Raw genomic sequence first — 13,810 nt, 5'->3', positions numbered from 1 at the left:
CATAAAGTCTCTTTTCCGCACTCGACTGCTTGCCGAACTCCCGCTTCGCGTCGTTCGGCAAACTGCAGTCGCGTGCGGAAAAGTATGACTTTCTGCACTTGTTAGGAAAATAACTATTTTGGGAGATACTCCAGCATACACCTAGGGCTCAGTAGCACGGAAAAAGATAGGATAGAGATAGTAGCACCAGAGCTCAATCCATTGAGTGCAGTAGAAAGAACAACATTACCGTGGTACCTAGGAGGAAGAGGACTTATGTGCATCGGCAAGCAGCTGGAAAAGCTGGTTGCTAATTTAAGAACTTATTGTCAGACGCAAACCGAGACATCTACTTTAAATCGCGTAATTTGGGCATTAGATGAAATAGCGCGGCTTAATGCAAGCAATGAGCACAAACCACTTTTCTAAACAAGAAAATGCAAACCTGGATGAGTTGAACTACTGGTTGATATCAGAAAGGATATTTGCCGAAGCAGAGGAAAGATTATTCACCAGGAATTTACCAATAAACCTGGACTTCTCCAAACCGACCATCTCCCTTGTTATCAATACATCCCTGACAAAATGTTTGAAAACGACAACTACAAGCTATACTGGGACCGCAACTCAGAGCCTTAGGGGGAGCGGGAGCCGTATTGCTAAATCTGGATAATAATAATAATAACATTTTCGGGAAGTCCAGCCCGCCCTATTAAGAATTTCTAGATCCGCGCCTGGGTATAAGGGAACTGATAAAACAAGGTTTTTACTTGAATTTAGGCGCTTCGTGAATTCAAAATAATATTAAATATTAATAATAAAATACAGAAAACTTATGTTTTCAATACTTCCACAAAATTTATTACAAAATAATATCGCTACAGCTGTTTCGTCGGAGTGCTTTTCTCAAGTGCCTTTCTCACTTATTACAATGTTATCATCTTTATGAATGCTGAGCCAATAAATAATTTATATAAATTATTTTTGATAGTGCAATAAGGTTCCTACAAGTTAATAATTACTAAAGAATAATTTTCTGCGCTTCGCGTTACTTACAATGCAATCTGTGTCTTCATCTTTATGTGCTTCTGTCATGAAGTTTTATCTCGAGAATATGTCCTGTTGCACATCAAGCCATGCAGTGATTGTGCGTTTTTGTTTCAGGCATGCGGCAAACAAGACAGCGAAATTTATTAATTACTTATAATTATTTCTTGACAGTTAATAGTGCCGGTAAAATATGTTCCACCTACTTATTTGTCAAACATGCATGTACACACTTTCATCTGATTTCCCAAGAACGCTGCATGTGTTAAATATTTACATTGTGCATTTTTACGTGGATATTGGAAAGTGCAATAGTAGCCGTGTCATAAAATCGGTTTACTGCAGTTTTTTAATTCGTTTTCTGTTGTACCTACAAAAATTTTATTACAACTAGACAGATATTAATGATCACGGATATGCTAATAATATATACGATCAGTATTTTATCGTCGTCGACTGATTGGCTGAAATGAATCAGATTAATATAAATTATTTTTGGTTTAAAGTTAACACTTAGTATATTTGCTACCTATTTGTTTTTGTTTATTTTTAGACTGACTATTTAAATTTTAAAAAGTTAATAGAATTTAAATTGTCTTTCATGTAAGTCGGTGAAAGTAATTATATATCCTTTTTTTTGACACATATAGCTTCAAATTGATTACTTTTGTTATCAATTGTACTAATAATGATTCTGAGTATGGACAGTGCCTTTTCCTTGCTATTATTTCTCTTGTTTTTCATTTATATTATTATTTCTACGTTGGTGTCTTTATCGCTAAAGTTTTAACATTTGAAAGTAATACTCGAACACCAAAACCCGGACACGCTTATATTGAAAACTACAGACCTATTAGCCTGTTGTCCCACTTATACAAATTGTTAAAAATAATAATAAACAAGAGCAGGCGATATTGAGTGGTGATGCTGGATTTAGAAAAGAGTTTGATACTACTGGTTACGTGAAAACCATCATGGTACTGAAAAAACTTTAAAAAATTCACAGAATACACTTACCCTTACATAAAGCCTTTAGTTAATTCCAATTGAAACTTGATGCTTCTTGCCAGCTCTGAGGGATGCTCGAATAGACTCGCGATACACTACAGTCATTAAAAACATTTACGCACATACCACATTCACGTCTTATCAAAATGAATTGAGACAAAAAAACTGAAAAAATGTGCCTTGGTAAAGGTATTAGACAAGGTGATAATACATACTATTACACCAAAGTTGTACTTTACTATTGGAAAATGTATTCAAACTCCTTGATTTGGAGTGAAAAGATGTAACGATTAAAGGGTATTTTAAGTACCATTATACAAAGTATTGTCACATGTTATTGCCAAATATATCCACTGAAAATCAAACCACAGAAAACCTTTTCATCAACGAAAATGATACTATAGCCTCCCATCTTCTACGATCTTGCGGTTCCATTTCTCGTTATTGTTCCAAAATCCTAGATAAATCGGCTTAAACAGAATCCTTCCATCTTTTTCTGGGATGGCCTACTGGTCTTCTACTTCTAGTCTCTCAAAAAGTACTGTCTTTCCACTTTGTCTTCCTCTGACCTTACCATAGGACCTGCACATCTTATCCGGTTAGCTTTTTATGTCCGACCATGTTTTTAGTGCCCTACAGTCACCAATGCCAAACTATTAGTATTGAATCCGGCGTACTAAAAAAAAGTTGATTAATAGCAAGCTGAAAATTTGTTAATATCTTAACGGTGTCTAGTTGGACAAACTGATGTACGGGAACACTGGAACAGGGGAAGTTTTAATTGTGGAACAGTTTACAGGTTTCGAACGTCAGGCTCTGAAAACGTTCCATGTATTTTGTCCGACAGAACTTCCAATTGATTTGTTACCCTTTCATTAAACTCTCATGCAAAAATCAGACTGCTATTTATCACCAACATAATTCCTGTCATTTGACACATTCTACGTGTCGGACTTATTAAAATGCCCAACATATTTGTCGGATAAACATTTTTTCGTATATTACGTAAAGTTTGCTATTGAATAAACGTAGAAACAACCTGCTAGTTTTCCCAATCATAAACTCGTCAAGATGATATGTTCCACAATTAAAGCTTGTCAGATATCAAAGTTTGTCAGACTAGACACCGTTAAGGCAACTTTAAATCAACTTTTTTGGTACGCTGGATCCAAACCTGTATACCTATCTCCAATGAGAAATAGAAAAATGAAAAGTATTTTGGAAACAGTGATTCCATTTATTTTTTAAGTTAGAGGGTTTATTTCCAACCATACTGTAAATGGACATTAAGTCCTGAGAACGGTCGGTGACATGTTCATCTAATTGATGGCGTGTATTCCTCTTTCTATAAATGAATACGGCCATATGGTAAGCGCTTACTTTTGCATGATTTCTTGATCTATGCCTTCTATACGAACAACCTAGTATCTCACACTTCATATCTTGTGACAATTAATATTTTAAAAAGATAACACTTAATGGCACTGAACTACTTAACTCTTGCTTCAAGAGAAATATTTCAGGAATGTTAAATTATAAATCTTTTCAATGAGTAAATAAGCATGCCGTGATGGGATGACATTTTAATAACAATATTAATAAAATAGTATAAAGCTGTTTTAAGTAAAACCGTGAGAGAAATATAAATTGTTAACATTTCAACAATCTGTTACTTTTAAATTAGGTTTGGAATTTATTATATAATTTATTTTAGCAAATATAGTAGAGTAAATAAGTTTTATATAAAAAAGATAAAAGACTTACATATAATAATATGTAAATTTAATGTAAGAAAAGATATTTGAATAAATTGGTAGTTGTTGGTAAACATTATTTATTTACAACATTGTAATGATTATAACTGCTTTAGGTATTGTATTTTCTTTACACTAGAAAGTCGGAGGGGTCAATTTGGCCCCTGTTGCGATTGATTTGAAGTTATTGTAGTTTTTTTATTTGAGTTAATAATAATTTCATATTTTATGACTTTTAATATTTTGATACAAAGACTTATTTAACACAAAAAAATATTGTTTACTAAATTTATTATATGGTTTTTCTAACAAATCTACCATAGGAGTCTAAAGGGGCCAAATTGGCCCTGTGTAAGTTATTATCGTTTTCTGGGAAATTCGACGAGCCTTTCTTTCAAATTCCTGTCGGATGGGTAAAATTATATTTATGTATGTTTATTGTAAATGGTTACCCTTATAAATACTGGTACTGACCATCTACGTAATAAAGATAAAATTGTTGGTGAACACAAAGATACAATTGTGGGTGTAGAGGACCAAATGATGCGTCTTTATACTACAAAAGTAACTTCAAGACGATGGCCTATGTACGTGTTTTATAATACTCTTGACTTGGAAGCAATAAATGCATGGATTATTTATAAAGAAATAACTGTAAGTAGACTCAGTCTTTGTAAGTTTATTCTTCGGCTGTGTGAAGAATTATGGGCCCCATACCTTGCCTCCCGAAATCTGGAACTACGCCTAGCAACACCAGGTCTACCAACAACTATCACTGTTACTATCCAAAAACGACAAAAATATCAGTTGAAAATATTTTGTAAAGGAAATCATACTTCCAATCATTGCCGCGGCTGTAACAAGGCAATGTGTGGCAAATATCAAAAACTGCAAACTGTATGGTGTTCTGAATGTTTTTGATAGGCAGCGAATGTGTTAAACAATGAAAGTAAAAAAATAAAATCAGATTCTATCGTCTAGAGTAGATTTAATTTCTTTAAACTGAGTTTTAATTAATTAAAGAACGTGGGGCCATATTTCGGGCCAAAATGATCCCTTCTGGCTTTCTAGGTAGGTAAGCTAAGCCCGACTTTCGCAATAATAAGATTATGATCTTGACCAGTCGACCACCCTCACTTGGGGATTCTACAGACCTAATATACAGACCCTATTGGTTGCTCTTTGTTTCATATTCGGTAGTTTGCAATTTGAATCACATATATTGCAGCTCTCGTTTCAACTGCTTCTGATTTCTTGATGTGTGTTTTATATGCTAAGGATTTCCACAGTTTTCACTGTATTCCTTCACTCAACCGTTCTCACCGGTTCTTGCTGTTTTGCCAGTCCCCTTCCCACAGATTTCTTCTTTTAATTGCTTCGTCCAATTCATCTCTAGAAGATCTTCGTGGTCTGCCCCTCTTGCTTCTTCCTATCGGGTTCCACTCAGTCATCCTCTACATCCAACGTTTTTGGTCTGCTCTTCTGACATGTTCTTACAGGGTTAATCTCTTCTGTTATATGTAGTTATATCTGAGTTTATTACCATTCTTTTCTTAATCTCTATCTTATTTATTATATCTCTTCTAGTTACTCTGCAAAAAAAACTGTTACTGTTACTCTAAAAATTCCATCTTTGTTGCCCTATTTCGTTTTTGGTTTTCTTATTTTAGTACGTTCTTTAACGGTAAAATATTGCAAAACCTCTAAATTTTAAAGAACCGCTTGGATTGACATGAAATTTGGCATACACATAGCTAACAAGTCAAAGAAAAAAAGTGATATTGTGCCGATAAGTCCGGAAATGGATAAACTGACAAATTTTAAGTAACTTTTGTTCTATAAAGTTTTTTCACTAAGTCAATACTTTTCGAGTTATTTGCCAGTGAATATGTTCATTTTTTCAACAAAATAACCACGCTTTTAGACGGGTTTTTGCAAGTAACTCAAATAATAAGTTTTTTGCCGAAAAATCGTTCTTAGCAAAAATATAGCCTGCAAAAAAATTTAAAAAAATCGTGTATATATCACGTCTCTATACCTAGTAGAAGCAGAGTTATAGCTAATTAAAAATAGGTTCATATTCGTCAAATTCAAAATGGAATACTTTAACGTGAAATAACCAAAAATGAAGCACATTTCGGGGAAACTCATTACAACTTATATAAAGTGTTTAAAAAAAGCTTCGTTTTTGTTTTATAAAAAAAATTTTTAGCATCAAAAGTAAAGAAGTTACGCTCAAAATAAAGTTAGTCCCTTTTTTTGGTAAAAAAATCGGGAAAATCACCCCCTAATTAGTATCTCAAATGAACTTAATCGTTACGAATTCACAAGTTTCTTGACTCGTATATGTATTGTTTATATGATCTGTAAGTTTCATCGGTTCAAAGTCTTTATTTTTGAAAGGGCTGTAGTTAAAAGAGGTTGAACGAGTCACTGATCACGAATGTATGCAAATTTAGAAACACCAAATCTTAATCAATTTTTGTCTAACAGAAAAACAAAAAAATACATGATATTTAGAAAAGCAATGCTGACTTTTGGTATCTCTAACGAGTTATTTTGAAAAAAAAGCATATTTTTCAAAATTAAAATTTTTGAAAATTTTATGAATCGATGAAACTTACAGATGATATAAACATGACATAAGTAAAATAATTTTTGGAGCGGTAATGATTAATTTTATTTAAGTTGCTAATTAGGTGGTGGTCTTCCCGATTTTTTTTTGCCAAAACAAACGGGACCAACTTTATTTTGAGCGTAACTTGCTTACATTTAATGCTAGAAACTTTTTATAAAAACAGAAATAAAGCTTTTTTTAAACACTTCTAAACACAACTAAAAAAGTTATAATGGGTTTTCCCCAAAAAGTGCTTCATTTTTTGGATATTTCACTTAGAAGTATTCTATTTGAAATTTGGTGAATATGAATCTTTTTTTTTATTGGCTATAACTCTGGTTTTACGAGATCCACAGACCTAACGCGTACACCATTTTTTTTTTACTTTTTTACAGGCTATATTTTGCTAAGAACGTTTTTTTCAACAAAATACTTACTTTTTGAGTTATTTGCGAAAAACCGTCTAAAAATGTGGTTATTTTGTTGAAAAATTAATATATTCACTCGCAACATAACTCGAAAAGTGTTGACTTAGCGAAAAAGCTCTATAGAACAAAAGTTACTTAAAATTAGTCAGTTTATCCATTTCCGGACTTATTTTGGACTTATATTTTTTAACCTCCAAGAAGAGGTGAAAGTCACCCCCAGGGCAAAAGCACACATCGGCACAATATCACTTTTTGTCTTTGATATGTAAGCTATGCATATGCCAAATTTCGTGTCAATCCAAGCGGTTCTTTAAAATTTAGAGCAAAAACCGTGAAAGACTGTACTATTTATTGTTCAATTTCCACACTCATAAGTGAGGATAGTTTTTGCCATGGCCATGGTGTTATATATTCTTCCTTTTGTTTTTATACTCTGATGTCCTTATCCCAGAGTACCGGGTGCAATTTTCGTACGCAGTCTCGTGTTTTCCTAGTCTATTTTTTATATCTTGTTCAATAATTGTTCCTTTGTTTCATATTATGAAACCTCAATACTTGTACTTTTGTGCTGCTTTGATTTTTTTACCTTCGTCTATTTCCATCTATTTCATTTCTGTATTCTCATTTGTTATGTACTCCGTTGGTATATACTCAGATTTCTTTAGGTTTATTTCCATATTTTTCCAGTTTTCTCATCATAATACTGAGGTCATCTTCGTCTTTGTGATCACTATTTAAATTTACGCTATATAGGTATTTGTTTCTAACTGGTGTACCCATTCCCTCTCACTTTCATTTCCATGGTTTCAAGGTTTTTTTAGTATAAAGTGTATAAAATAAGATACTATAATAAAATTGTACAATCGAGGACTTGTCTAGTATAATTTCTTTACATAAGTTTATCACATCAGTAACATGGAAGTTCTCCCTTCCTTAAAATGTAAAAGAAAATTAAAGATCCTGCGTAAACACGAAATTGTTTCGTACGTTGTATCACAAAACAAGACCAGTCGAATTGCATTGTATGCTGTTTTTACTTATACCGTTATTATTATTGTAACTTTTAAATTATTCTGCTTAAATTTTTTTATGTGTAATATTTTTTTTATTTTTAATTTTTAATTAAATTAATAATTTGTTTTAGCTCTTATAAAGATTATATCATTATCTTACTCTTTTGTTTTTTTGCAGTGTGGCCCAACCATTGAGGGTAGCATGATAACGATGGAGTGTCAGCCAGGTGGTCATGGGGGACCTCTGGGACACTCCATGATGTTAGATCCCTCAGGAGGCGGAATGCATCAGCAGGAAAGCGATCACAAGAAGAAACGTAAGTGTCTATTTTTAATGTCTGTACTTATCTATGTAAAAGACAGTAACGTATAATATAGTAAAGGTATATATTTTTACTTATAATATTAATTATATCCTTTTGAAGCGCCAATAAATATCAACAGGATAAAATAACCGACTTAATTTTTAAAGTAACCTTTTTTGAAAAGGATTTCCTAGTGGAACTCGAAACCTCAAAACCAACTGAATACGAGAAACAACGCAACGTGAAATAGCGTAATTTTGCTCAGAATTTGTGATTTGCGAACCTTGGCAAGCAAACCCCATATTTATGGCCATTTATGGTTAGCCCGGAGTGTCTTGGCTTGTCCGGTCGTTTGTCGGTAAATGAGGCACAGTTCAAAGAAAATCAGAAATTGAAACAGGACCCTTCCAACTCCGCTACAACTGTACGGTCAGTGCTAACAGTTAATTTTACAGTATCGTGGGGTGCCAACCGTGATCTCTTTTCTTTTCACTATTATATATTTCCTATTTCTGTTTGCTGACGTTTAAATTGGTAAACTGGTGAAGCATGCCTCACCACACTCCTTTGGAATCCGCTCTAAAATGTATTACAATCAAATAATTGTTTTTTAATCCCCTATAAATAATATTAACTTAAACATGCCAAAAGAAAACAATTTCAGAACATATTTAGTGAACAAAAAATTACTCAAAACTGTCTTTTCTAATAATCTAATAATTCTAATCTAATTAATAATAATAATAAAGTAAACAATATGTATATGCTTAAGTATATATGTGTTTTTTATATATTTTATTTTGTAATGTCTCATTTTTTAAACTGTTTATTTTATTGAAATGAATAAACATAACAACCTTTGTTGCGATTAACAGAAACACTCAAGAGACCCATTATTCGTACTTACTTGGCAAGTATCATTCCGAACCTGTTTGAAAATTATAATCGAAGCTGCTCTGAAATGGTCGGTGTTTCAGTAAAGATCATATTGGCACCGATTTACAAGCGATTGCATTATCCCATAAACATAAAACTGGTCTTCCAACTCAATTCAGTACGGCTTGTTCAACGGATACTGTCGACTAGTCAGCAGTACGACTGCACAGAGTATTTTAAGGAACGTGTCAGAGCTGAAATATATGACGCATCGAATTAGGGAATAGGGCTTGCTAAACTAACTTGAGCCAAAAAATCATTATGCCGACTTTGGTACAAGATAATTTCAGGTTGTGGGTGTAGCGTTACATGAGCCTGACTTGATGGCTCTTTTAAAAGTTCTTTTAAATTTATTACATGCTTCAAGACACATTACGATAAGTGTATGGATTATAGGGCAATTTCCAGACGGGATGTAATTTTTATGGGTAAATTTTACAAGCAAATTGAAATACTGAATTAGGGATAATTTTCGAAATGGGCATTATTAATCTTAAAAACATTGTAACTGACAAAAATTATGTGCTTATTTTATTGCAGTATATATTTATTGGTAAATACAAATTTAAGTTACAAACTTAAATAATATTATGTTTTCTTTGTTAATTAGAATATATTTTATTCATTATAATTATCACGAAAACATATAAATAACATAAGGTTAATTTCATTAAAATCAACGAAATGCAATTTATCATTCAATTATAAATCGGTATCTTATCATATTTTATCCATTTTCTTTGTTATGAATTGATCAATGAGTATATTATCTTATTCTAAATGCAAAAATTACACCTATGAAGCCGGAGTAAAACAGCTGTGTTATTTCTAATTTTAATTTAACTCAATTCGAATTGTTTTATTTCTATTAAAGAAGCAATATTGTAAAAGAAAAGTACGGAAAAATCGAGAACACCACTTGAAATATGTATGGCGAAAAATACTGTAAAATATTTGGAAATAAAGATAAAAGATATCTCATAAATGAGATATTGAAGATATTAGGGTAAGGACTGTAAGAAAAAGTTACACAAAACCATACAGGATATACTCAAAAAAATTTAGAATAAATAAAAATAAACAAAGAAGCAGACTCAAAACGTAGAAAGAAATAATAAGAAGATGACAGGTGCTTTAAAAAAATATACATATGTCAAACATGAAAGAAAACAAAAAAGGAAAAACGAATTGTAGAGACTAAATATGAACAACATTGGGTAAATTACTGGCAATGGAAAATTAGGAAATTTCGAAATACTAGAAGATATCGAAAGAGCCATACTTATTAATGACTGACAATTACATAGGTACTAATTATGCTAATAAAATTTTTTTCGAACAATCAATAGAAAGTGTAAAAAGTGTTGAATAAGATATATTATATAGTGAGGCAGAATTATCAGATATTTTACCGAATGGATCGATAATAAATAAACGAAGAGATGAAACCTTACTGGTTATAAAAATTGTCCTGCAACAACACTCTTACTTGCCTTATCTAAAGTAATGACCAAAATCTTATTTGAAGGACAGAAATTGAAATTAGATAGTAATTTAAGAAACAAACAAGTGTTTCTTTTGCAAATCGCTCTACTATCTTTACCCTTAGAATTATATTGCGCTAAGTTAATTAATAGAAACGGTTATACCTCTTAGTTCTGCACACCATGATTGCAACAGTAAATATAATAATTTGATCAAATTATTGTAAAAATAATATAGAGCCAGATTAAAACACAGGAAACACAGAATAGTCAAAGAAATCGGGAATACGGCCGGTTTGGGCTCGACCGTTTTGCGCCCTTACCTGATATCGACCGGTTTGCTCTTTGCAATTTTCATAATAGAAATATCTAACTACTATAGTTTCCTTAATCGGCCGATTTGCGCTCTCTTGCAATATAATTTTAATTTCATTCTACAATAATAGTCTGGTGAACCTACCTGACTCAAAATCTGTGGGGAAGGAGGAAGACCCAACCCTTCGGTCCTAACTTAACTTTCGGGTATTTCCGTCTAAGACATTAATATTATCAAGAACCACATACTTCAGTGAGATATTAAATTAAATTTAAATGTTAAAATAAAAGCTTATCGCAATTTTTACTATATCTACAGGCTACAAGCAAGTAATTAAAACAAAATTATCCATGTTTCTATATGTGTTTCTATAATGAGAATTATAAAAAAATAGGCATTGAAATCTAAAAGCCGTGATTTTGTTAGCATTATAAAGTGAGTACAAAGACATACATAAGATTTTTTTGTGTTTCCACCTTCCAATTGCTGTGCACATCATCTAGACTATATCCATTTTTTTATAGTTTCATGATTTTTTAAAACTAATTTTACTAGCCTAACCGTTACCTGATCGTTATGATAGAATAAAATTAAACGTCGATTACAAGAGAGCGCAAAACGGTCAATATAAGAAAATAATTAGCTATACATCTCCATTAAGAAAGTGTTAGAGCGCAAACCGGCCGATTTCAGGTAAGGGCGCAAAACGGTCGAGCGCATACCGGCCGACACCGAAATCGGATGTAAAATATATGATTGTGACTTACCTTCTCAGTGTTTTTAATTGTATTAGGTGAAACTGTACACATTATTAGTAAATGCTGGCAGCTATCTAAGAGAGTCAATAATAGGTATTCAGCTGAGCGGGGTACTATTGTCCGAGTTGAGAAATTCCATGAACAATGGATCTACCTGTTTTATAAAATTAAAATTTTGTTTATATAATTTCACAACTCGGACAATGGCACCCCGCTCAGCAGAACTATAATATATATAAAAGAGAGTCATTAATGTTCAGTTCAGTGGGGTGCTATTCTTCAAGGTGTGAAATCCTATCAACAAGGGATCTACCTGTTTTATGGAATAATCCCTTGTTTATTTAAGTAGCCATTTCCATCAATAGTACTTCGCTGAGCTGAATACTGACGCTCTTAGTTTGCTTGCACCACTATACTGGAATTTGCAGATATCTTTCTACTACCTCTGCATTCACATAAAACAAAACTTCATAAATATGTTCACCCGACATGAATGGTCTCCAAAGAAATGAAAGAAAAGTAAATACAAGCAAATTTTGGAATTAATTATGAAAACAAAATGGAGATGAAAAAGTGATATATAGATTCGAATAAAAAAACAAAGTATGGATTTAACACATAAATATGGCAACCACGTCAAACACGTGACATAGCGACAAGTAAAAACAATAAATAAAAGTGTTAACAGCTGTAATAAAGTCATATTTTAGGGAGCCTAAACTTGAAAAATAATGAAATGATAGCAATAGGAGTCCAAAAGTTAGTGACTAGGGTGTCCAAATAAATTGAACACGACTATATCAAATAACCAACAAATATAGCGACAGAGTAAATTAGGTAGCAGAAATCAAAGAGAAAACACAAAAAGAAATAGAGTAGAATTCAAAACACTTGTACAAAGATTACCAAGAAAATAAAAAAGGAAAAGATGCGCTAATCTGGCCAGTAATTAATTTCAAAATGACTGGTCTAAAAACGCAGGAAAAGCCAGTTAATCCAGTAGGTACACACAAAGTAGTATGGTATTGGAGATTGTCTTTCTACAATAAAGCACTACAAAAAATACTGAAAATTCGTATGATTTTCATAGATATTGTCATGGTTACATTTCCTTACGTTAAGATGTACTGAATGTGTCATGTAACTTTTATTTCCTTTTGTATATTTGACAATTCATCACACGATATAAGTTGAATTGTCGTAATGTATTATTAGTCATTATGTAAAGTTACAGTAAACTCCTAATGATTTCTTATATAACTACCTACATCTAAATTTGTAAATGCATACAATTCTACCTTAAGTATCCTAGCAAGCAGCTTTATAAATCTCAACTGATAATGGCTGATTTAACAATGTTTTCACCACAGGCGAATTTATTTAAACACAAAAAATATGTGCCTCCATAAATACTTAATTTCAGTTATAAATCTGACTAAACGTGCAAATCTCAGATGGAAATTGTAATTAACTTCAAGTTAAAATAATCGAAGTCATAGATCTATTCACATTTCAATTACTTTTAATCGTAACCTTAAGAAAACTATCGCTTGCCGCCAACTGCAGATTAGACATTTATTGCCAAGGATTACGAAGTTTCTCTGCTTTTGGTCGGAATTACAATAGAGCTTTGGAATTCTAGACTTTGACGCTAAATGTTTAGTCCGCCGGATTTTACTAGCGTACCCATACTTCTTTCTTGATGTACATATATACCTACTTTGAATGGTTATTGATAGTAACGTATCTAATCTACAGGACTGTATCTGATATTTTAATACTCATATAATATATTTGGCATACTTATACATATTATACATATAACTATTAATATTTATTTATAAAAAGTAAAAGTAATTACTCAAAGATAATAGCTAAATTAGTTTAGAAATAAACAATAATTCCTAAACATTATTTATTTGTTGTTCAACTTTTCAACATTGCTCAACATTGTTTAACTATTTAAAAAAATTATAGTTCCTTCTAGGCCCACTTTCTTCAACGTTTCTCTGTACTATCGGCATTTCCAGTAAATTGTTATTTTTAAATCGATACCCTCCTTATAATATTTTACTAGTTTATAATCTTTATTTTTAAGCACCTTTAGTTTTAGGTGGGAATTACTCACTTAAGGGATGGGCGCAAAATCTTTGTTCAATGCTATT

The 13,810-nt window shown here is 32.1% G+C and overlaps 1 protein-coding gene across 3 annotated transcripts in view; it reads left to right on the top strand.

Moving 5' to 3' along the window:
- Positions 1 to 13,810, top strand: part of LOC114331378 (paired box protein Pax-5) — a 513,967-nt gene that overhangs the window by 71,587 nt on the left and 428,570 nt on the right. For all 3 annotated transcript variants that reach the window (XM_050652775.1, XM_028280947.2, XM_050652776.1), the window contains exon 2: positions 8,025 to 8,163. In XM_050652775.1, coding sequence (XP_050508732.1) covers positions 8,049 to 8,163 — 115 coding nt within the window. In that variant the 5' untranslated portion in view covers positions 8,025 to 8,048. The remainder of the gene's footprint in view (positions 1 to 8,024; positions 8,164 to 13,810) is intronic.

This window comes from Diabrotica virgifera, chromosome 6 (genome assembly GCF_917563875.1).
Source record: "Diabrotica virgifera virgifera chromosome 6, PGI_DIABVI_V3a".
NCBI lineage: Eukaryota > Metazoa > Arthropoda > Insecta > Coleoptera > Chrysomelidae > Diabrotica > Diabrotica virgifera.
Note: the sequence above shows the minus strand (reverse complement) of the source record. Positions and strands in the feature narration are given on the sequence as shown.